This window comes from Salmo trutta, chromosome 16 (assembly GCF_901001165.1).
Source record: "Salmo trutta chromosome 16, fSalTru1.1, whole genome shotgun sequence".
NCBI classification, from domain to species: Eukaryota; Metazoa; Chordata; class Actinopteri; order Salmoniformes; family Salmonidae; genus Salmo; species Salmo trutta.
Window position 1 is genome coordinate 20,469,802 of NC_042972.1, and position 23,656 is coordinate 20,493,457.

A 23,656-nucleotide genomic window follows, 5' to 3' on the forward strand; every position below is an offset into this window, starting at 1 on the left:
TCCAAATTCCTACATCTTGTATGGCTAATTCTTGTGGCTTTGTTGTGCTTAAATTGTTCCACATGTCCCACAACTGATGTTGTTCAATTGCGTTTTCAATTTCAACAAGTCTTGCTTTTATAATTCCATTTCTTACATTTCAGTGTATGTTTATACTGTTTCAGCGTTTCAACCTATTCCTACCGTAGCTCTGGGTTGTTTTGCTGCTTATGTTTTTCATTTGACATTTGTCTTAGATTGTTTTACATTTAAAACAATAATTTAAAACAATCTAAAACATCAAAATGTTTTTTGCTTATAATGTTTTCTTTGCTTTTCTCTCTCTCTCCATCTATCTCTCTCTCTCTCTCTCTCTCTCTCTCTCTCCCATCTCTCTATCTCTGTCTCCAAGGTGAATGATGCTATTGGTATGGAGTGGCCATGGATGTATTTTCTGACTCTCATCTTGGTTGGCTCCTTCTTTGTGCTCAACCTGGTCCTGGGCGTGCTCAGTGGGTAAGTGGAGACACACACACATCACCTGGTCTGTCTCTCTTTCTCCTCCATTTCTCTCATTTTTATATGTTCTCCATCTCTCTTTTACCTCCGTCAGTGAATTCACTAAGGAGCGAGAGAAGGGCAAGGCGCGTGGAGAGTACACAGAGATGAGGGAGACCCAGCAGCTGGATGAGGATGTGAAGGGCTACATGGAGTGGATCACACAGGCCGAAGTCATGGACGCCGATGGGGAGGGACAGGGTACTTATGGCTTCCTAACCCTGTCACCAACAACAGGATCAATTAGAATAGAATAAAAGTGTACAATATGAGTCAGCCCTTATCAAACACCATGCAGTGACATCAGTGTCTCTTGTCCCCAGGCCTGCTACCCCTGGAAGATGGAGAATCTGAGGCAGGGAGTCTAAAGGACATGGACACCATGCAAAAAATTATGTACTACTAGTAAGTACACCAACACCTGCCTCTGACTGGGATAACACTCAGATGTCTTGATGAAAGGAAAACAGACCTCATGAGTCTGACACATCTCCTAACATGACATCTCTTCATCTCCTCCTCTCCCTCATCTCTCACTGTTCAGCAAGCTTGCTCGTAAATGGAACATTTTCTTCCGGCGTAAGTGTCTTGTGTATGTGAAGTCCCCTATGTTCTACTGGTGGGTGATCTTTCTGGTGTTTCTGAACACGCTGGCCATCGCTACAGAACACCACAAGCAGTCCCAGCAACTCACTGAGTGGCAAGGTCAGTATCTACACATATCTATACACATCTACACACATATCTACAGCATATATATAGCAGCTATAGAAGATTTTTAGCATATCTATAGCATATCTACACACATTTTTTTATTTTACGTTTATTTAACTATGCAAGTCAGTTAAGAACAAATTCTTATTTACAATGACAGCCTAGGAATAGTGGGTTCAGGGGCAGAACAACAGATTTTTACCTTGTCAGCTCAGGGATTCAATCTTGCAACCTTTTGGTTACTAGTCCAATGCTCTAAACACTAGGCTACCTGCCGCCCCACACAAATCTATAGTGTGTCTACACATATCTACATCTACACATATCTATAGAATAAACTCACGAGTGGCAAGGTCACTATCTACACATATCGACAGTATGTCCCGTGTGGCTCAGTTGGTAGAGCATGGTGTTTGCAATGCCAGGGTTGTGGGTTTGATTCCCACGGGGGACCAGTACAGAGAAAATGTTTTATGAAATGTATGCATTCACTACTGTAAGTTGCTCTGGATAAGAGCGTCTGTAAATGTCTATTGAATAAACTGATATACATTGAACTGAGTTAAGAGTGTGTTGTAAGCTCACTCTACAACTAGCTTAAAATGTCGCCAATGTAGCTAGCGAATTGGACCATTTTCTATAGCTCAATTGGTTGGTATGTTGTCAAGGAAGGCAGTCATGTGTGTTTGCGGTTAGAAGTGTCACTAGTTCAAGCCTGGTACGGGACAGGGACATTGGAGGAAGCTATACTGTTAGCATCACATTAGCCTCACCAAATCAAGTCAAATCACATTTTATTATTCACATGCGCCAAATACAACAGATGTAGACCTTACAGTGAAATGCTTACTTACAAGCCCTTAACCAACAATGCAGTTTAAAAAAATACGGATAAGAATAAGAAATAAAAGTAACAAGTAATTAAAGAGCAGCAGTAAAATAACAATAGCGAGACTATTTACAGGGGGGGTACCGGTACAGAGTCAATGTGCGGGGGCACCGGTTAGTTGAGGTAGTATGTACATGTAGGTAGAGTTATTAAAGTGACTATGCATAGATGATAACAACAGAGAGTAGCAGCGGTGTAAAAGGGGGGGGCCTTCCTCTGACACCGCCTGGTATAGAGGTCCTTGATGGCAGGAAGCTTGGCCCCAGTGATGTACTGGGCCGTTCGCACTACCCTCTGTAGTGCCTTGCGGTCGGAGGCCGAACAGTTGCCATACCAGGTAGTGATGCAACCCATCAGGATGCTCGCGATGATGCAGCTGTAGAACCTTTTGAGGATCTGAAGACCCATGCCAAATCTTTTCAGTCTCCTGAGGGGGAATAGGTTTTGTCGTGCCCTCTTCACGACTGTCTTGGTGTGCTTGGACTATGTTAGTTTGTTGCTGATGTGGACACCAAGGAACTTGAAGCTCTCAACCTGCTCCACTGCAGCCCCGTCGATGAGAATGGGGGCGTGCTCGGTCCTCTTTTTCCTGTAGTCCACAATCATCTCCTTTGTCTTGATCATGTTGAGGGAGAGGTTGTTGTCCTGGCACCACACGGCCAGGTCTCTGACCTCCTCCCTATAGGCTGCCTCGTCATTGTCGGTGATCAGGCCTACCACTGTTGTGTCATCGGCAAACTTAATGGAGTCGTGCCTGGCCGTGCAGTCATGAGTGAAAAGGGGGTACAGGAGGTGACTGAGCACGCACCCCTGAGGGGCCCCTGTGTTGAGGATCAGCGTAGCAGATGTGTTGTTACCTACAATTACTACCTGGGGGCGGCCTGTCAGGAAATCCAGGATCCAGTTGCAGAGGGAGGTGTTTAGTCCCTGGGTCCTTAGCTTATTGATGAGCTTTGAGGGCACTATGGTGTTGAACGCTGACCTGTAGTCAATGAATAGCATTCTCACATAGGTGTTCCTTTTGTCCAGGTGGGAAAGGGCAGTGTGGAGTGCAATAGAGATTGCAACATCTGTGGATCTGTTGAGGCAGTATGCGAATTGGAGTGGGTCTAGGGTTTCTGGGATAATGGTGTTGATGTGAGCCATGACCAACCTTTCGAAGCACTTCATGGCTACAGATGTGAGTGCTACGGGTTGGTAGTCATTTAGGCAGGTAACCTTAATGTTCTTGGGCACAGGCACTATGGTAGTCTGCTTAAAACATGTTGGTATTATAGACTCGGACAGGGAGAGGTTGAAAATGTCAGTGAAGACACTTGCCAGTTGGTCAGTGCATGCTCGGAATACACGTCCTGGTAATCCGTCTGGCCTTGCGGCCTTGAGAATGTTAACTTATTTAAAGGTCTTCTCACATCAGCTGCGGAGAGTGTGATCACACAGTCTTCCAGAACAGCTGGTGCTCTCATGCATGTTTGTGTTATTTGCCTTGAAGCGAGCATAGAAGTAGTTTAGCTCCTCTGGTATGCTTGTGTCACTGGGCAGCTCTCGGCTGTGCTTCTCTTTGTAGTCTGTAATGGTTTGCAAGCCCTGCCACATCCGACGAGCGTCAGAGCCGGTGTAGTATGATTCGATCTTAGTCCAGTATTGATGCTTTGCCTGTTTGATGATTCGTTGGAGGGCATAGCGGGATTTCTTATAAGCTTCCGGGTTAGAGTCCCGCTCCTTAAAGGTGGCAGCTCTTCCTTTAGCTCAGTGCGGATGTTGCCTGTAATCCATAGCTTCTGGTTGGGGTATGTACGTACAGTCACTGTGGGGACGACGTCATCGATGCACTTATTGATGAAGCCAATGACTGATGTGGTGTACTCCTCAATGCCATCAAAGGAATCCCAGAACATATTCCAGTCTGTGCTAGCAAAACAGTCCTGTAGTTTAGCATCTGCTTCATCTGACCACTTTTTTATTGATCTAATCACTGGTGCTACCTGCTTTAATTTTTGCTTGTAAGCAGGAATCAGGAGGATAGATTTATGGTCAGATTTGCCAAATGGAGGGCGTGGGAGAGCTTTGTATGGATCTCTGTGTGTGGAGTTTTTTTCCTCTGGTTGCACATTTAACATGCTGATATAAATTTGGTGAAATGGATTTAAGTTTCCCTGCATTAAAGTCCCCGGCTACTAGGAGCGTTGCCTCTGGGTGAGCATTTTCTTGCTTGCTTATGGCGGAATACAGTTCATTCAATGCTGTCTTAGTGCCAGCCTCTGACTGTGGTGGTATGTAAACAGCTACGAAAAATACAGTGTGGTCGTGTCTACAGTTTATCATGAGATACTCTACCTCAGGCGAGCAAAATCTCGAGACTTCCTTAGATATCGTGCACCAGCTGTTATTTACAAAAATACATAGTCCACCGCCCCTTGTCTTACCAGAAGCCGCTGATCTATCCTGCCAATACAGCGTATAACCAGCCAGCTGTATGTTGATAATGTCGTCGTTCAGCCACGACTCTGTGAAGCATAAGATGTTACAGTTTTGAATTTCCCGTTGGTAGTTTAATCTTCCGCATAGGTCATCTTTTTTATTGTCCAAAGATTGCATGTTTGCTAGCAGAATGGAAGGAAGTGGGGGTTTATTCGATCGCCTGCAAATTCTCAGAAGGCAGTCTGCTCTCCGGCCCCTTTTTCTCCGCCTCTTCACGCAAATCACTCGGTTGGGGGCACGTAAAACGTTTGCCTTCTTCTCCGGCGTCATCTTATGGTTGAGCTTCAATGAGAAGCCTCACCTTCGGTATGAAAGCCTGTGGAAAAAGGCTAACAGAAGGTGGAGTGTATTCAAGCCGTTTGCCCCTCCCCACAATTGGAATAACCACCTTCAAACAGAGGCGGAGATTCCAAACCGAAAGCCAATCATTTTCACTTGTGCCCACGTGGGGTAGTGTCATTTCAACAAAATTATATATTATTTGTGAAAAATCTACATCTACTCACAGCCAATCAGCCAGCAGCAACTGGCAATAGCGCTCCACTCATACCTACTATTCCATTATCAACTTCCCTCTGGAGAACAACGTAAGCGAGGCCTGGAAGCCGAGGCTAGCATCACACTGAAGTCGGTTTCATATACACAGCATCTAACGTGTGTGGTTGTCTCTGACATGGCTAACACATTCAGAAATTCTCTCTCTTTATCTCATTCTCTCTCTCTCTCTCTCTCTCTCGCTCTCTCTCTCTCTCTCTCTCCCTGCCTCTTTTTCTCTCTCCATGCCTCTCCTTCTCCCTCCCTGTCTCTCCTTCTCTCTCCCTGCCTCTCCTTCTCCCTCCCTGTCTCTCCTTCTCTCTCCCTGCCTCTCCTTCTCTCTCCCCCCTCCCAGATATTGCCAACAAGGTTCTGCTGTCTCTGTTTGCCATTGAGATGTTTATAAAGATGTACGCTCTGGGCCTCCAGCAATACTTCATGTCTCTGTTCAACCGCTTCGACTGCTTCGTGGTCTCCACCGGGATTCTGGAACTCATCCTGGTCCGCATGGACGTCATGACCGTCATGGGCATCTCCGTGCTGCGCTGCATACGACTGCTAAGGCTGCTCAAAGTCACCAAGTAAGACTTTTACAATAGGCTGCATTAGGCTTTCAGGTGTGTTAGTGATGGACTGGACCAAAAGCCTGCACACACCATGGCTCTCCAGATTGGTCCTCTTAATTTATTGATATGTTGATTGATTGTGTCTTACATCCTCATCCCCCAGAGGGCAATAGCTATTCAGGAAGTAGGTAACACTCCCCTCCTCCTCTCTCTCTCTCTCTCTCTCTCTCTCTCTCGCTCTCTCTCTCTCTCTCTCTCTCTGTGTGTGTGTGTGTGTGTGTGTGTGTGTCAGGTACTGGACATCTCTCAGTAACCTGGTGGTATCCCTGCTAAACTCCACAAAGTCCATTGCCTGCCTGCTCCTCCTCCTCTTCCTCTTCATCGTCATCTTCTCTCTGCTGGGCATGCAGGTGTTTGGGGGAAAATTCAACTTCCCCAATCAGCCCAAACCCCGCAGCACCTTCGACAGCTTCCCCCAGGCCCTCATCAGTGTCTTCCAGGTAGGGAGGAATGCACATACAATCATCATTATAACACAATTACCACACTAAATGTGGGAATGATGATATGACCATCTGGAGGCGCAAATGAAGCTGTATGATATGACCATCTGGAGGCGCATATAAAGCTGTATGATATGACCATCTGGAGGCGCATATGAAGCTGTATGATATGACCATCTGGAGGCGCATATGAAGCTGTATGATATGACCATCTGGAGGCGCATATGAAGCTGTATGATATGACCATCTGGAAGCGCATATGAAGCTGTATGATATGACCATCTGGAAGCGCATATGAAGCTGTATGATATGACCATCTGGAGGCGCATATGAAGCTGTATGATATGACCATCTGGAGGCGCATATGAAGCTGTATGATATGACCATCTGGAGGCGCATATGGAGCTGTATGATATGACCATCTGGAGGCGCATATGAAGCTGTATGATATGACCATCTGGAGGCGCATATGAAGCTGTATGATATGACCATCTGGAGGCGCATATGAAGCTGTATGATATGACCATCTGGAGGCGCATATGAAGCTGTATGATATGACCATCTGGAGGCGCATATGAAGCTGTATGATATGTAAATGTTGGACATTAGTGCTTGCTTTTTGTTTGATTCCCTCTGGAAAAGGCTAATAATTTCCCTCTCTCTCTCTCTCTCTCTCTCTCTCTCTCTCTCTGTCTCTCTGTCTCTCTCTCTCTCTCTCTCTCTCTGTCTCTCTCTCTCTCTCTCTCTCTCTCTCTCTCTCTCTCTCTCTCTCTCTCTGTCTCTCTGTCTCTCTCTCTCTCACTCTGTCTCTCTGATAGATCCTGACGGGGGAGGACTGGAACGCTGTGATGTATGACGGCATCATGGCGCATGGCGGTCCCACAATGCCCGGGATCCTCGTCAGCATATACTTCATCATCCTCTTTGTCTGCGGAAACTGTATCCTCTGTGTGTGTGTGTGTGTGTGTGTGTGTGTGTGTGTGTGTGTGTGTGTGTGTGTGTGTGTGTGTGTGTGTGTGTCTGTGTTGAGTCTGCACACATGAATTGCTAGTCTAAACTAAAACCAACCAAACTCAGTCCAACCCCTCTATCAGACAGAAATCAGACTGACCTACTGTCCTTGGGTAAATAAGTGTCTCTCTTACATTGCCTACCGTAATTACCTTTGACCCTTAGCCCTCAGACATCCTGCTGAATGTGTTCCTGGCCATCGCCGTGGACAACCTGGCAGAGGCCGAGAGTCTGACCATGGCCCAGAAGGAGAAGTCTGAGGAGAAGAAACGCAAGAAGCTGCTCAGGGCTAACATGCCTGACAAGGCAACAGAGGAGAAGGCACTCCTGGCCAAGAAGTTGGCAGCAGAGAGGGCTAAAATAGAGGGCATCCCTACTACAGCCAAGGTCAGGGCCCATAAGATTATAATAGAATGATTATTATAAGGACATAGAGAACCTGATCCTAGATCAGCACTCCTACTCTGAGATGCTCTATGAATACAGGCCCAGATATTTCACTCTGTCAACTATTGTCCACAGACAGACCTACTCCACGGTGGACATCAGTGTAGCCAGGGGGATAACAACCCATGCTCCCTCTAAAAAAAATGTTGTTTATGTCACAGCTGAAAGTAGACGAGTTTGAGTCCAACGTGAATGAGATCAAGGACCCCTTCCCCCCTGCTGACTTCCCTGGTATATCTCATTATCTCACACACCTCTGGGCACATTCATGCAATGGAATCTGGATCTAACAGAATTCAGAATTTAGAACATGTCACGTTCTTCTGTTCTTTCTGTCGTCCAGGCGATGATGAGGAGGAAGAGCCTGATATCCCTGATACCCCTAGGCCCCGACCAATGGCAGACCTGCAGCTGAAGGAGGAGGTGGTACCGATTCCAGAGGCCAGCTCATTCTACATCTTCAGCCCTGAGAACAAGTAATGATCATGATGATTATAATGGTGACGATGATTATGGGGATGAAGGTGATGATGATTATGATGGTGATGATTATGTTGATAATGGTGATGATGATTATGATGGTGTTGATGATTATGATGATGATGATGATTATGATGGTGATGATGATGATGATGATTATGATTATGATGATGGGGATGATGATTATGATGGTGATGATGATTATGATGATGGTGATGATGATTATGATGATGGTGGTGATGATTATGATGATGGTGATGATGATTATGATGGTGATGATGATGGTGATGATTATGTTGATGATGATTATGATTATGATGGTGATGATTATGTTGATGATGGTGATGATGATTATGATGACGGTGATGATTATAATGGTGATGATGATGGTGATGATTATGTTGATGATGGTGAGGATGATTACGATGGTGTTGATGATGATGGTGATGATGATTATGATGGTGATGATGATTATGTTGGTGATGATGATTATGATGATTATGTTGGTGATGATGATGATGATGATGATGGTGATGATGATTATGATGGTGATGTTTATGTTGATGATGATGGTGATGATGATTATGTTGGTGATGGTGATGATGATTATGTTGGTGATGATGATTATGATGGTGTTAATGATTATTATGGTGATGCTGATGGTGGTGATGATGGTGATGGTGATGATGATTATGATGGTGTTAATGATTATTATGGTGATGATCATGGTGGTGATGATGGTGGTGGTGATGATGATTATGATGGTGTTAATGATTATGATGTTGGTGATGATGATGATGGTGATGATGATTATGATGGTGTTAATGATTATTATGGTGATGATGATGATGATGATGGTGATGATTATGATGGTGGTGATGATGATTATGATGGTGTTAATGATTATTATGGTGATGATGATGGTGGTGATGATGATTATGATGGTGTTAATGATTATGATGGTGGTGATGATGGTGGTGATGACGATTATGATGGTGTTAATGATTATTATGGTGATGATGATGGTGGTGATGATGATTATGATGGTGTTAATGATTATGATGGTGGTGATGATTATGTTGATGATGGTGATGATGATTATGATGGTGTTGATGGTTATGATGATGGTGATGATTATTATGTTGGTGATGATTATGTTGATGATGGTGATGATGATGATGAATGGATTATGATGTTGGTATTATGTGGTTATTTTAGCCTCCTACCTTGACTATCAGTCACTCTGTATAGAAGTCTGCAGCCTGTGATGTAAACTGTGTCCCCCTCCAGGTTTCGTAAGCTGTGCCACCGCATCATCAACGCCACCACCTTCACCAACACCATCCTCCTCTTCATCCTCCTCAGCAGCATCTCCCTAGCCGCTGAGGACCCCATCGACCCCATGTCCTTCAGGAACCAGGTGCCCACAGATATGCCTGCTGTATCATTCACCCCCTTATCTCAAAGGGAAAATCACTTTTTTTCAGTAAAGAAAGCAGAAAGGGATATACTTTTGACAACATAACTGACACAAAGGGGTTTCTCTACTTTATTGCTCTGTACTGTATGAGCAAAGTTAATAAAGCATCACTGTCTTAGTGTACACAGACTGCCTTACCTAGACTATAAGGAGGTCTACACTAGAGATTCTGCTGAAGAACTCTGGTGCACTGATACTGCTCTGAAATGATGTTGCCCTGTCTCTCTTGTGTAGGTGCTGGCCTCCGCTGACGTCGTCTTCACCTCAGTATTCACCGTGGAAGTTGTCCTCAAGGTAACCGGGCACTGCTGTCTTTTCCACTACTAGTATAGTTGTACTGGTTGGAAAAAATCACTTTTCTAAATGGATCATGTCTTACATGAAAAAGTACATTTACATTACCGGGTACATTAATGGGTTAACCTTTCACTGCAGTGGGTTAAATCAGGCTCACACAGAGTGTTTCTTGGTAGTCTTAAACAAATCTACTGAAACAAAAATATACACCTCATACACATGGTTATGGGCTTTAAAGAGAGAAGACACCTGTACCATGTCAGATAAACAGTTTAAATGTATTCAATGTTGAGTTTGCATCCCAATATTATACGTTATATACATAGACCAAACTGTTTGGCATACAAACACCGGATTTTCATCGTAAAAAAGAAATACATCTTTATTAATTATGAAATTATGAAAAATATGAATAACATTCCACCCATGAGGCCAAAGAGGGTGCTTTTGGTCATTGACCCCGGGACAGGGCTACACACTTAAATTGTTAATGTGACAAACTCTCTTGACAATATGTTACATCCACTTTTGCAGCACTTTATTTATTTGTTATCATGCACTGCAGCAGAGTTCTACAGTATACGTTTTCACATGAGTAGCTGTGGTTCATGTAGGTTCATGGTTTGTTGCTTTGAGAGGGTTTATGTGTCAACCAATCTCATCATGTCAGTATCCATGCTCCTCTCCCCTAGATGACCGTATATGGAGCCATAATGCACCCTGGCTCCTTCTGCCGGAACTCCTTTAATATTCTGGATCTGATAGTTGTCACCGTATCCCTCCTCTCCATGCTCATGGAGTAAGTAGTCCCTGGGAATGTAAAATGTCATTGCACTGCTGTGTCACAACTGAATCTACAGTGCTCGATATAGCATTCAGTTATGAGTGTGTGTGTCTTTCTCCAGGTAGAAATACAGATTATAGACAAGCCAATGTTGTGCCCTCCCTATCTAGGTCCAGTGCTATCTCTGTGGTGAAGATCCTCAGGGTGTTAAGGGTGCTGAGGCCCCTAAGGGCCATCAACAGGGCTGAGGGCCTCAAGGTGAGCTTACCAGTGCTCTTCCCCTGTCCCCTGTCCCCCTACTCTACTCCTCTATACCTCTATACCTCTACTCCTCTATACCTCTACTATACTCCTCCACACCTCTACTCCTCTATACCTCTACTCTACTCCTCTATACCTCTACTCTACTCCCCTGTCCCCCTACTCTACTCCTCTATACCTCTACTCCTCTATAACTCTATACCTCTACTCCTCTATACCTCTACTCCTCACCTCTACTCTACTCCTCACCTCTACTCTACTCCTCTATACCTCTACTCTACTCCTCTACTCCTCTACTCCTCTATACCTCTACTCCTCTATACCTCTACTCCTCTATACCTCTACTCCTCTACTCCTCTACTCCTCTACACCTCTACTCCTCTACTCCTCTATACCTCTACTCCTCTATACCTCTATACCTCTACTCCTCTATACCTCTACTCCTCTACTCCTCTACTCCTCTACACCTCTACTCCTCTATACCTCTACTCCTCTATAACTCTACTCCTCTATACCTCTACTCCTCTAAACCTCTACTCCTCTATACCTCTATACCTCTACTCCTCTACTCCTCTACTCCTCTATACCTCTACTCCTCTATACCTCTACTCCTCTATAACTCTACTCCTCTACACCTCTACTCCTCTATACCTCTACTCCTCTACACCTCTACTCCTCTATACCTCTACTCCTCTACTCCTCTACTCCTCTATACCTCTACTCCTCTACACCTCTACTCCTCTATACCTCTACTCCTCTATAACTCTACTCCTCTATACCTCTACTCCTCTACTCCTCTATACCTCTACTCCTCTACACCTCTACTCCTCTATACCTCTACTCCTCTACACCTCTATACCTCTACTCCTCTACTCCTCTACACCTCTACTCCTCTATACCTCTATTCCTCTATAACTCTACTCCTCTATACCTCTACTCCTCCACACCTCTACTCCTCTATAACTCTACTCCTCTATACCTCTACTCCTCTATAACTCTACTCCTCTACTCCTCACGTCTACTCTACTGCTCTATACCTCTATACCTCTACTCCTCTATACCTCTACACCTCTACACCTCTACTCCTCTATACCTCTACTCCTCTATACCTCTACTCCTCACTTCTACTCCTCACCTCTACTACTCCACACCTCTACTCCTCTATACCTCTACTCCTCTATACCTCTACTCCTCTATACCTCTACTCCTCTATACCTCTACTCCTCTACTCCTCTATACCTCTACTCCTCTACTCCTCTACTCCTCTATACCTCTACTCCTCTATACCTCTACTCCTCTATACCTCTACTCCTCTACACCTCTACTCCTCTATACCTCTACTCCTCTATACCTCTACTCCTCACCTCTACTCCTCCACACCTCTACTCCTCTATATCTCTACTCCTCTATACCTCTACTCCTCTATAACTCTACTCCTCTATACCTCTACTCCTCTATACCTCTACTCCTCTATACCTCTACTCCTCTACACCTCTACTCCTCTATACCTCTACTCCTCTATACCTCTACTCCTCTATGACTCTACTCCTCTACACCTCTACTCCTCTATACCTCTACTCCTCTATAACTCTACTCCTCTATACCTCTACTCCTCTACACCTCTACTCCTCTATAACTCTACTCCTCTATACCTCTACTCCTCTATACCTCTACTCCTCTATACCTCTACTCCTCTATAACTCTACTCCTCTATACCTCTACTCCTCTACACCTCTACTCCTCTACTCCTCTACTCCTCTATACCTCTACTCCTCTATACCTCTACTCCTCTATACCTCTACTCCTCTATAACTCTACTCCTCTATACCTCTACTCCTCTATACCTCTACTCCTCTATACCTCTACTCCTCTACACCTCTACTCCTCTACTCCTCTATACCTCTACTCCTCTACACCTCTACTCCTCTATACCTCTATACCTCTACTCCTCTATACCTCTACTCCTCTATACCTCTACTCCTCTATACCTCTACTCCTCTATACCTCTACTCCTCTGTACCTCTACTCCTCTATACCTCTACTCCTCTATACCTCTATACCTCTACTCCTCTATACCTCTATACCTCTACTCCTCTATACCTCTACTCCTCTATACCTCTACTCCTCTATACCTCTACTCCTCTACTCCTCTATACCTCTACTCCTCTATACCTCTACTCCTCTACACCTCTACTCCTCTACACCTCTACTCCTCTATACCTCTACTCCTCTACTCCTCTACTCCTCTATACCTCTAGTACTCTACTCCTCTACTCCTCTATACCTCTACTCCTCTATACCTCTACTGCTCTACACCTCTACTCCTCTATACCTCTACTCCTCTATACCTCTACTCCTCTATACCTCTACTCCTCTATACCTCTACTCCTCTACTCTACTCCTCTACTCCTCTACACCTCTACTCCTCTATACCTCTACTCCTCTACTCCTCTATACCTCTATACCTCTATACCTCTACTCCTCTACTCCTCTATACCTCTACTCCTCTACACCTCTACTCCTCTATACCTCTACTCCTCTACTCCTCTATACCTCTATACCTCTATACCTCTACTCCTCTACTCCTCTATACCTCTATACCTCTATACCTCTACTCCTCTACTCCTCTATACCTCTACTCCTCTACTCCTCTACTCCTCTATACCTCTACTCCTCTACTCCTCTATACCTCTACTCCTCTATACCTCTACTCCTCTATACCTCTACTCCTCTATACCTCTATACCTCTATACCTCTACTCCTCTATACCTCTACTCCTCTATACCTCTACTCCTCTACTCCTCTATACCTCTACTCCTCTACTCCTCTACTACTCCTCTATACCTCTACTCCTCTAATACTCTACTCCTCTACTCCTCTATACCTCTACTACTCCTCTATACCTCTACTCCTCTATACCTCTACTCCTCTATACCTCTACTCCTCTATACCTCTACTCCTCTATACCTCTACTCCTCTATACCTCTACTCCTCTACTCCTCTATACCTCTACTCCTCTACTCCTCTACACCTCTACTCCTCTATACCTCTACTCCTCTATACCTCTACTCCTCTACTCCTCTATACCTCTACTCCTCTATACCTCTACTCCTCTATACCTCTACTCCTCTACTCCTCTACACCTCTACTCCTCTATACCTCTACACCTCTACTCCTCTATACCTCTATACCTCTACTCCTCTATACCTCTATACCTCTACTCCTCTATATCTCTACTCCTCTATACCTCTACTCCTCTATACCTCTACTCCTCTATACCTCTACTCCTCTACACCTCTACTCCTCTATACCTTTATACCTCTACTCCTCTATACCTCTACTCCTATACCTCTACACCTCTACTCCTCTACTCCTCTATACCTCTACTCCTCTACTCCTCTACTCCTCTATACCTCTACTCCTCTACTCCTCTACTCCTCTATACCTCTACTCCTCTACTCCTCTACTCCTCTACTCCTCTACACCTCTACTCCTCTACACCTCTACTCCTCTACACCTCTACTCCTATATACCTCTACTCCTCTATACCTCTACTCCTCTACTCCTCTACTCCTCTACTCCTCTATACCTCTACTCCTCTATACCTCTACTCCTCTATACCTCTACTCCTCTACACCTCTACTCCTCTATACCTCTACTCCTCTATACCTCTACTCCTCTACTCCTCTATACCTCTACTCCTCTATACCTCTACTCCTCTACTCCTCTATACCTCTACTCCTCTATACCTCTACTCCTCTATACCTCTACTCCTCTACTCCCTCTATACCTCTACTCCTCCTATACTCCTCTACTCCTCTACAACCTCTACTACCTCTAACTCTACTCCTCTACTCCTCTACGACCTCTACTCCTCATACCTTACCCTCTATACCTCTACTCCTCTATACTCTCTATCCCTCCATCTACTCCTCTATACCTCTACTCCTCTATACCTCTACTCCTCTACACCTCTACTCCTCTATACCTCTACTCCTCTATACCTCTACTCCTCTATACCTCTACTCCTCTATACCTCTACTCCTCTACTCCTCTACTCCTCTATACCTCTACTCCTCTACACCTCTACTCCTCTACTCCTCTATACCTCTATACCTCTACTCCTCTATACCTCTACTCCTCTATACCTCTATACCTCTACTCCTCTATACCTCTACTCCTCTACTCCTCTATACCTCTACTCCTCTATACCTCTACTCCTCTATACCTCTACTCCTCTACACCTCTACTCCTCTACTCCTCTATACCTCTATACTTCTACTCCTCTATACCTCTACTCCTCTATACCTCTACTCCTCTACTCCTCTATACCTCTACTCCTCTATACCTCTACTCCTCTACACCTCTACTCCTCTACTCCTCTATACCTCTATACCTCTACTCCTCTATACCTCTACTCCTCTATACCTCTATACCTCTACTCCTCTATACCTCTACTCCTCTATACCTCTACTCCTCTATACCTCTACTCCTCTATACCTCTACTCCTCTATACCTCTATACCTCTATACCTCTATACCTCTACTCCTCTACACCTCTACTCCTCTATACCTCTATACCTCTACTCCTCTACTCCTCTATACCTCTACTCCTCTATACCTCTACTCCTCTACACCTCTACTCCTCTACTCCTCTACTCCTCTATACCTCTACTCCTCTATACCTCTACTCCTCTATAACTCTACTCCTCTACACCTCTACTCCTCTATACCTCTACTCCTCTATACCTCTATACCTCTATACCTCTATACCTCTACTCCTCTACACCTCTACTCCTCTACTCCTTTATACCTCTATACCTCTACTCCTCTACTCCTCTATACCTCTACGCCTCTATACCTCTACTCCTCTACTCCTCTATACCTCTACTCCTCTACACCTCTACTCCTCTACTCCTCTACTCCTCTATACCTCTACTCCTCTATACCTCTACTCCTCTATACCTCTACTCCTCTATACCTCTACTCCTCTATACCTCTACTCCTCTACTCCTCTACTCCTCTATACCTCTACTCCTCTACACCTCTACTCCTCTACTCCTCTATATCTCTACTCCTCTATACCTCTACTCTACTCCTCTATACCTCTACTCCTCTATACCTCTACTCCTCTACACCTCTACTCCTCTATACCTCTACTCCTCTATACCTCTACTCCTCTATACCTCTACTCCTCTACACCTCTACTCCTCTATACCTCTACTCCTCTATACCTCTAGTCCTCTACTCCTCTACTCCTCTATACCTCTACTCCTCTATACCTCTACTCCTCTACTCCTCTACTCCTCTATACCTCTACTCCTCTACACCTCTACTCCCTCTACACCTCTACTCCTCTATACCTCTACTCCTCTATACCTCTACTCCTCTATACCTCTACTCTCTATACCTCTACTCCTCTACTCCTCTACTCCTCTACACCTCTACTCCTCTATACCTCTACTCCTCTATACCTCTATACCTCTACTCCTCTACACCTCTACTCCTCTACTCCTCTATACCTCTACTCCTCTATACCTCTACTCCTCTATACCTCTACTCCTCTACTCCTCTACTCCTCTATACCTCTACTCCTCACCTCTACTCCTCTATACCTCTACTCCTCTACACCTCTACTCCTCTATACCTCTACTCCTCTACTCCTCTATACCTCTACTCCTCACCTCTACTCCTCTATACCTCTACTCCTCTATACCTCTACTCCTCTATACCTCTACTCCTCTACTCCTCTATACCTCTACTCCTCTATACCTCTACTCCTCTATACCTCTACTCCTCTACACCTCTACTCCTCTACTCCTCTATACCTCTATACCTCTACTCCTCTATACCTCTACTCCTCTATACCTCTACTCCTCTACTCCTCTATACCTCTACTCCTCTATACCTCTACTCCTCTATACCTCTACTCCTCTATACCTCTACTCCTCTATACCTCTATACCTCTATACCTCTATACCTCTACTCCTCTACACCTCTACTCCTCTACTCCTCTATACCTCTATACCTCTACTCCTCTACTCCTCTATACCTCTACTCCTCTATACCTCTACTCCTCTACACCTCTACTCCTCTACTCCTCTACTCCTCTATACCTCTACTCCTCTATACCTCTACTCCTCTATAACTCTACTCCTCTACACCTCACCTCTACTCCTCTAACTCTACTCCTCTATACCTCTATACCTCTATACCTCTATACCTCTACTCCTCTACACCTCTACTCCTCTACTCCTTTATACCTCTATACCTCTACTCCTCTACTCCTCTATACCTCTACGCCTCTATACCTCTACTCCTCTACTCCTCTATACCTCTACTCCTCTACACCTCTACTCCTCTACTCCTCTACTCCTCTATACCTCTACTCCTCTATACCTCTACTCCTCTATACCTCTACTCCTCTATACCTCTACTCCTCTATACCTCTACTCCTCTACTCCTCTACTCCTCTATACCTCTACTCCTCTACACCTCTACTCCTCTACTCCTCTATATCTCTACTCCTCTATACCTCTACTCTACTCCTCTATACCTCTACTCCTCTATACCTCTACTCCTCTACACCTCTACTCCTCTATACCTCTACTCCTCTATACCTCTACTCCTCTATACCTCTACTCCTCTACACCTCTACTCCTCTATACCTCTACTCCTCTATACCTCTAGTCCTCTACTCCTCTACTCCTCTATACCTCTACTCCTCTATACCTCTACTCCTCTATACCTCTACTCCTCTATACCTCTACTCCTCTACACCTCTACTCCTCTACACCTCTACTCCTCTATCCCTCTATACCTCTACTCCTCTATACCCCTCTACTCCTCTATACCTCTACTCCTCTATACCTCTACTCCTCTACTCCTCTACTCCTCTACACCTCTACTCCTCTATACCTCTACTCCTCTATACCTCTATACCTCTACTCCTCTACACCTCTACTCCTCTATACCTCTACTCCTCTATACCTCTACTCCTCTATACCTCTACTCCTCTATACCTCTACTCCTCTACTCCTCTACTCCTCTATACCTCTACTCCTCACCTCTACTCCTCTATACCTCTACTCCTCTACACCTCTACTCCTCTATACCTCTACTCCTCTACTCCTCTATACCTCTACTCCTCACCTCTACTCCTCTATACCTCTACTCCTCTATACCTCTACTCCTCTATACCTCTACTCCTCTACTCCTCTATACCTCTACTCCTCTACTCCTCTACACCTCTACTCCTCTATACCTCTACTCCTCTATACCTCTACTCCTCTACTCCTCTATACCTCTACTCCTCTATACCTCTACTCCTCTATACCTCTACTCCTCTATACCTCTACTCCTCTACTCCTCTACACCTCTACTCCTCTATACCTCTACACCTCTACTCCTCTATACCTCTATACCTCTACTCCTCTATACCTCTATACCTCTACTCCTCTATATCTCTACTCCTCTATACCTCTACTCCTCTATACCTCTACTCCTCTATACCTCTACTCCTCTACACCTCTACTCCTCTATACCTCTATACCTCTACTCCTCTATACCTCTACTCCTCTACACCTCTACTCCTCTACTCCTCTATACCTCTACTCCTCTACTCCTCTACTCCTCTATACCTCTACTCCTCTACTCCTCTACTCCTCTATACCTCTACTCTCTCTACTCCTCTACTCCTCTATACCTCTACTCCTCTACTCCTCTACTCCTCTACTCCTCTACACCTCTACTCCTCTACACCTCTACTCCTCTACTCCTCTATACCTCTACTCCTCTACTCCTCTACTCCTCTACTCCTCTATACCTCTACTCCTCTATACCTCTACTCCTCTACACCTCTACTCCTCTATACCTCTACTCCTCTATACCTCTACTCCTCTACTCCTCTATACCTCTACTCCTCTATACCTCTACTCCTCTACACCTCTACTCCTCTATACCTCTACTCCTCTATACCTCTACTCCTCTACTCCTCTATACCTCTACTCCTCTATACCTCTACTCCCTCCTCTACTCTAACCTCTACTCCTCATACCTCTACTCCTCTATACCTCTACTCCTCTATACCTCTACTCCTCTATACCTCTACTCCTCTATACCTCTACTCCTCTATACCTCTACTCCTCTACTCCTCTACTCCTCTATACCTCTACTCCTCTATACCTCTACTCATCTATACCTCTACTCCTCTACTCCTCTACTCCTCTATACCTCTACTCCTCTACACCTCTACTCCTCTACTCCTCTATACCTCTATACCTCTACTCCTCTATACCTCTACTCCTCTATACCTCTATACCTCTACTCCTCTATACCTCTACTCCTCTACTCCTCTATACCTCTACCTCTATACCTCTACTCCTCTATACCTCTACTCCTCTACACCTCTACTCCTCTACTCCTCTATACCTCTATACTTCTACTCCTCTATACCTCTACTCCTCTATACCTCTACTCCTCTACTCCTCTATACCTCTACTCCTCTATACCTCTACTCCTCTATACCTCTACTCCTCTACACCTCTACTCCTCTACTCCTCTATACCTCTATACCTCTACTCCTCTATACCTCTACTCCTCTATACCTCTACTCCTCTACTCCTCTACACCTCTACTCCTCTATACCTCTACTCCTCTATACCTCTACTCCTCTATACCTCTACTCCTCTATACCTCTATACCTCTATACCTCTATACCTCTACTCCTCTACACCTCTACTCCTCTACTCCTCTATACCTCTATACCTCTACTCCTCTACTCCTCTATACCTCTACTCCTCTATACCTCTACTCCTCTACACCTCTACTCCTCTACTCCTCTACTCCTCTATACCTCTACTCCTCTATACCTCTACTCCTCTATAACTCTACTCCTCTACACCTCTACTCCTCTATACCTCTACTCCTCTATACCTCTATACCTCTATACCTCTATACCTCTACTCCTCTACACCTCTACTCCTCTACTCCTTTATACCTCTATACCTCTACTCCTCTACTCCTCTATACCTCTACGCCTCTATACCTCTACTCCTCTACTCCTCTATACCTCTACTCCTCTACACCTCTACTCCTACTCCTCTACTCCTCTACTCCTCTACTCCTCTATACCTCTACTCCTCTATACCTCTACTCCTCTATACCTCTACTCCTCTATACCTCTACTCCTCTACTCCTCTACTCCTCTATACCTCTACTCCTCTACACCTCTACTCTCTACTCCTCTATATCTCTACTCCTCTATACCTCTACTCTACTCCTCTATACTCTACTCCTCTATACCTCTACTACTCTCTACCTCTACTCCTAATACCTCTACTCCTCTATACCTCATCCTCTACCACCTCTACTACCCTCTATAATCCTATACCTCTACTCCTCTATACCTCTAGTCCTCTACTCCTCTACTCCTCTATACCTCTACTCCTCTATACCTCTACTCCTCTACTCCTCTACTCCTCTATACCTCTACTCCTCTACACCTCTACTCCTCTACACCTCTACTCCTCTATACCTCTACTCCTCTATACCTCTACTCCTCTATACCTCTACTCCTCTATACCTCTACTCCTCTACTCCTCTACTCCTCTACACCTCTACTCCTCTATACCTCTACTCCTCTATACCTCTATACCTCTACTCCTCTACACCTCTACTCCTCTATACCTCTACTCCTCTATACCTCTACTCCTCTATACCTCTACTCCTCTATACCTCTACTCCTCTACTCCTCTACTCCTCTATACCTCTACTCCTCACCTCTACTCCTCTATACCTCTACTCCTCTACACCTCTACTCCTCTATACCTCTACTCCTCTGCACCTCTACTCCTCTATACCTCTACTCCTCTATACCTCTACTCCTCTATACCTCTACTCCTCTATACCTCTACTCCTCTATACCTCTATACCTCTACTCCTCTATACCTCTACTCCTCTATACCTCTACTCCTCTATACCTCTATACCTCTACTCCTCTATACCTCTACTCCTCTACACCTCTACTCCTCTATACCTCTACTCCTCTATACCTCTACTCCTCTATACCTCTACTCCTCTACACCTCTATACCTCTACTCCTCTATACCTCTACTCCTCTACTCCTCTACTCCTCTATACCTCTACTCCTCTATACCTCTACTCCTCTATACCTCTACTCCTCTACTCCTCTACTCCTCTATACCTCTACTCCTCTACACCTCTACTCCTCTACTCCTCTATATCTCTACTCCTCTATACCTCTACTCTACTCCTCTATACCTCTACTCCTCTCTACCTCTACTCCCTCTCTACCTTACTCCTCTATACCTCTACTCCTCTATACCTCTACTCCCTATACAACCTCTATCCTCCTCTATACCTCTACTCCTCTATACCTTAGTCCTCTACTCCTCTATACCTCTACTCCCTCTCTACCCTCTACTCCTCTACTCCCTCTACTCCTCTTATACCTCTACTCCTCTACACCTCTACTCCTCTACACCTCTACTCCTCTATACCTCTACTCCTCTATACCTCTACTCCTCTCTACCTCTACTCCTCTACTCCTAATCCTCTACACCTCTACTCCTCTATACCTCTACTCCTCTATACCTCTATACCTCTACTCCTCTACACCTCTACTCCTCTATACCTCTACTCCTCTATACCTCTACTCCTCTACTCCTCTACTCCTCTATACCTCTATCTCCCTCACCTCTACTCCTCTATACCTCTACTCCTCTACACCTCTACTCCTCTATACCTCTACTCCTCTGCACCTCTACTCCTCTATACCTCTACTCCTCTATACCTCTACTCCTCTATACCTCTACTCCTCTATACCTCTATACCTCTACTCCTCTATACCTCTACTCCTCTATACCTCTACTCCTCTATACCTCTATACCTCTACTCCTCTATACCTCTACTCCTCTACACCTCTACTCCTCTATACCTCTACTCCTCTATACCTCTACTCCTCTATACTCTACTCCTCTATACCTCTATACCTCTACTCCTCTATACCTCTACTCCTCTATACCTCTACTCCTCTACTCCTCTATACCTCTATACCTCTACTCCTCTACTCCTCTACTCCTCTATACCTCTATACCTCTACTCCTCTATACCTCTACTCCTCTACACCTCTACTCTTCTACTCCACTGACACTGTACTCACATTCAAAATGGTCTTTTACATGTTCCCATTAATTAATGCAATAGTTAGAGCAACCCAGCCGCCCCATGTTTTTCTAGTTCTGGTCGTGGAGAACCGATCTGACATGCTGGTTTCTGCTGTCTCTTATGATCTAGCATGTGGTCCAGTGTGTTTTTGTGGCCATCAAAACCATTGGCAACATCGTGCTGGTCACCATGCTGTTAGACTTCATGTTCGCCTGCATTGGAGTCCAGCTCTTCAAGGTGAGCTCTAGATAGTTCTGTACATGTATGGTGGCTTTTGAACCATATGATGAAAACAGAATTCCACACACAGTCAAAGCTAATATTATCCCTCATGCATTGTGTGTGTTCATCCCTGAAGGGCCAATTCTACTCCTGCACAGATCCTGACAAAATGACAGAGGAGGAGTGTAGGTAAGAGACCAGTGATATTGTCCTCGCACACAACATTACATGACGGTACAGAATGGGGATTACATGACGGTACAGAATGGGTCATTACATGACGGTACAGAATGGGGATTACATGACGGTACAGAATGGGGATTACATGACGATACAGAATGGGTCATTACATGACGGTACAGAATGGGTCATTACATGACGGTACAGAATGGGGATTACATGACGGTACAGAATGGGGATTACATGACGATACAGAATGGGCCATTACATGACGGTACAGAATGGGTCATTACATGACGGTACAGAATGGGGATTACATGACGGTACAGAATGGGGATTAACATGACGGTACAGAATGGGTCATTACATGACGGTACAGAATGAGTCATTACATGACGGTACAGAATGGGTCATTACATGACAGTACAGAATTAGTCATTACATGACGGTATAGAATGGTGATTACATGACGGTACAGAATAGGTCATTACATGACGGTACAGAATGGGGATTACATGACGGTACAGAATGGGGATTACATGACGGTACAGAATGGGGATTACATGACGATACAGAATGAGTCATTACATGACGGTACAGAATGAGTCATTACATGACGGTACAGAATGGGGATTACATGACGGTACAGAATTGCGTTTACATGACGGTACAGAATGCGGATTACATGACGGTACAGAATGAGTCATTACATGACGGTACAGAATGGGGATTACATGACGATACAGAATGGGACATTACATGACGGTACAGAATGGGACATTATGTGACGGTACAGAATGCGGATTACATGACGGTACAGAATGAGTCATTACATGACGGTACAGAATGAGTCATTACATGACGGTACAGAATGAGTCATTACATGACGGTACAGAATGAGTCATTACATGACGGTACAGAATGAGTCATTACATGACGGTACAGAATGGGGATTACATGACGGTACAGAATGAGTCATTACATGACGGTACAGAATGAGTCATTACATGACGGTACAGAATGGGGATTACATGACGGTACAGAATGAGTCATTACATGACGGTACAGAATGGTGATTACATGA

General features: G+C 44.7%; 1 protein-coding gene across 1 annotated transcript in view; it reads left to right on the forward strand.

Moving 5' to 3' along the window:
- The window catches only part of LOC115150281 (dihydropyridine-sensitive L-type skeletal muscle calcium channel subunit alpha-1), a 61,302-nt gene that overhangs the window by 25,175 nt on the left and 12,471 nt on the right, over positions 1–23,656 (forward strand). Inside the window, exons 7-22 of the mRNA XM_029693396.1 lie at positions 392–495; positions 593–738; positions 861–942; positions 1,082–1,242; positions 5,511–5,736; positions 6,014–6,221; positions 7,043–7,163; positions 7,408–7,622; positions 7,844–7,913; positions 8,026–8,158; positions 9,453–9,582; positions 9,877–9,936; positions 10,632–10,738; positions 10,894–10,981; positions 22,300–22,407; positions 22,529–22,581. Coding sequence (XP_029549256.1) covers positions 392–495; positions 593–738; positions 861–942; positions 1,082–1,242; positions 5,511–5,736; positions 6,014–6,221; positions 7,043–7,163; positions 7,408–7,622; positions 7,844–7,913; positions 8,026–8,158; positions 9,453–9,582; positions 9,877–9,936; positions 10,632–10,738; positions 10,894–10,981; positions 22,300–22,407; positions 22,529–22,581 — 2,012 coding nt within the window. The remainder of the gene's footprint in view (positions 1–391; positions 496–592; positions 739–860; positions 943–1,081; positions 1,243–5,510; positions 5,737–6,013; positions 6,222–7,042; positions 7,164–7,407; positions 7,623–7,843; positions 7,914–8,025; positions 8,159–9,452; positions 9,583–9,876; positions 9,937–10,631; positions 10,739–10,893; positions 10,982–22,299; positions 22,408–22,528; positions 22,582–23,656) is intronic.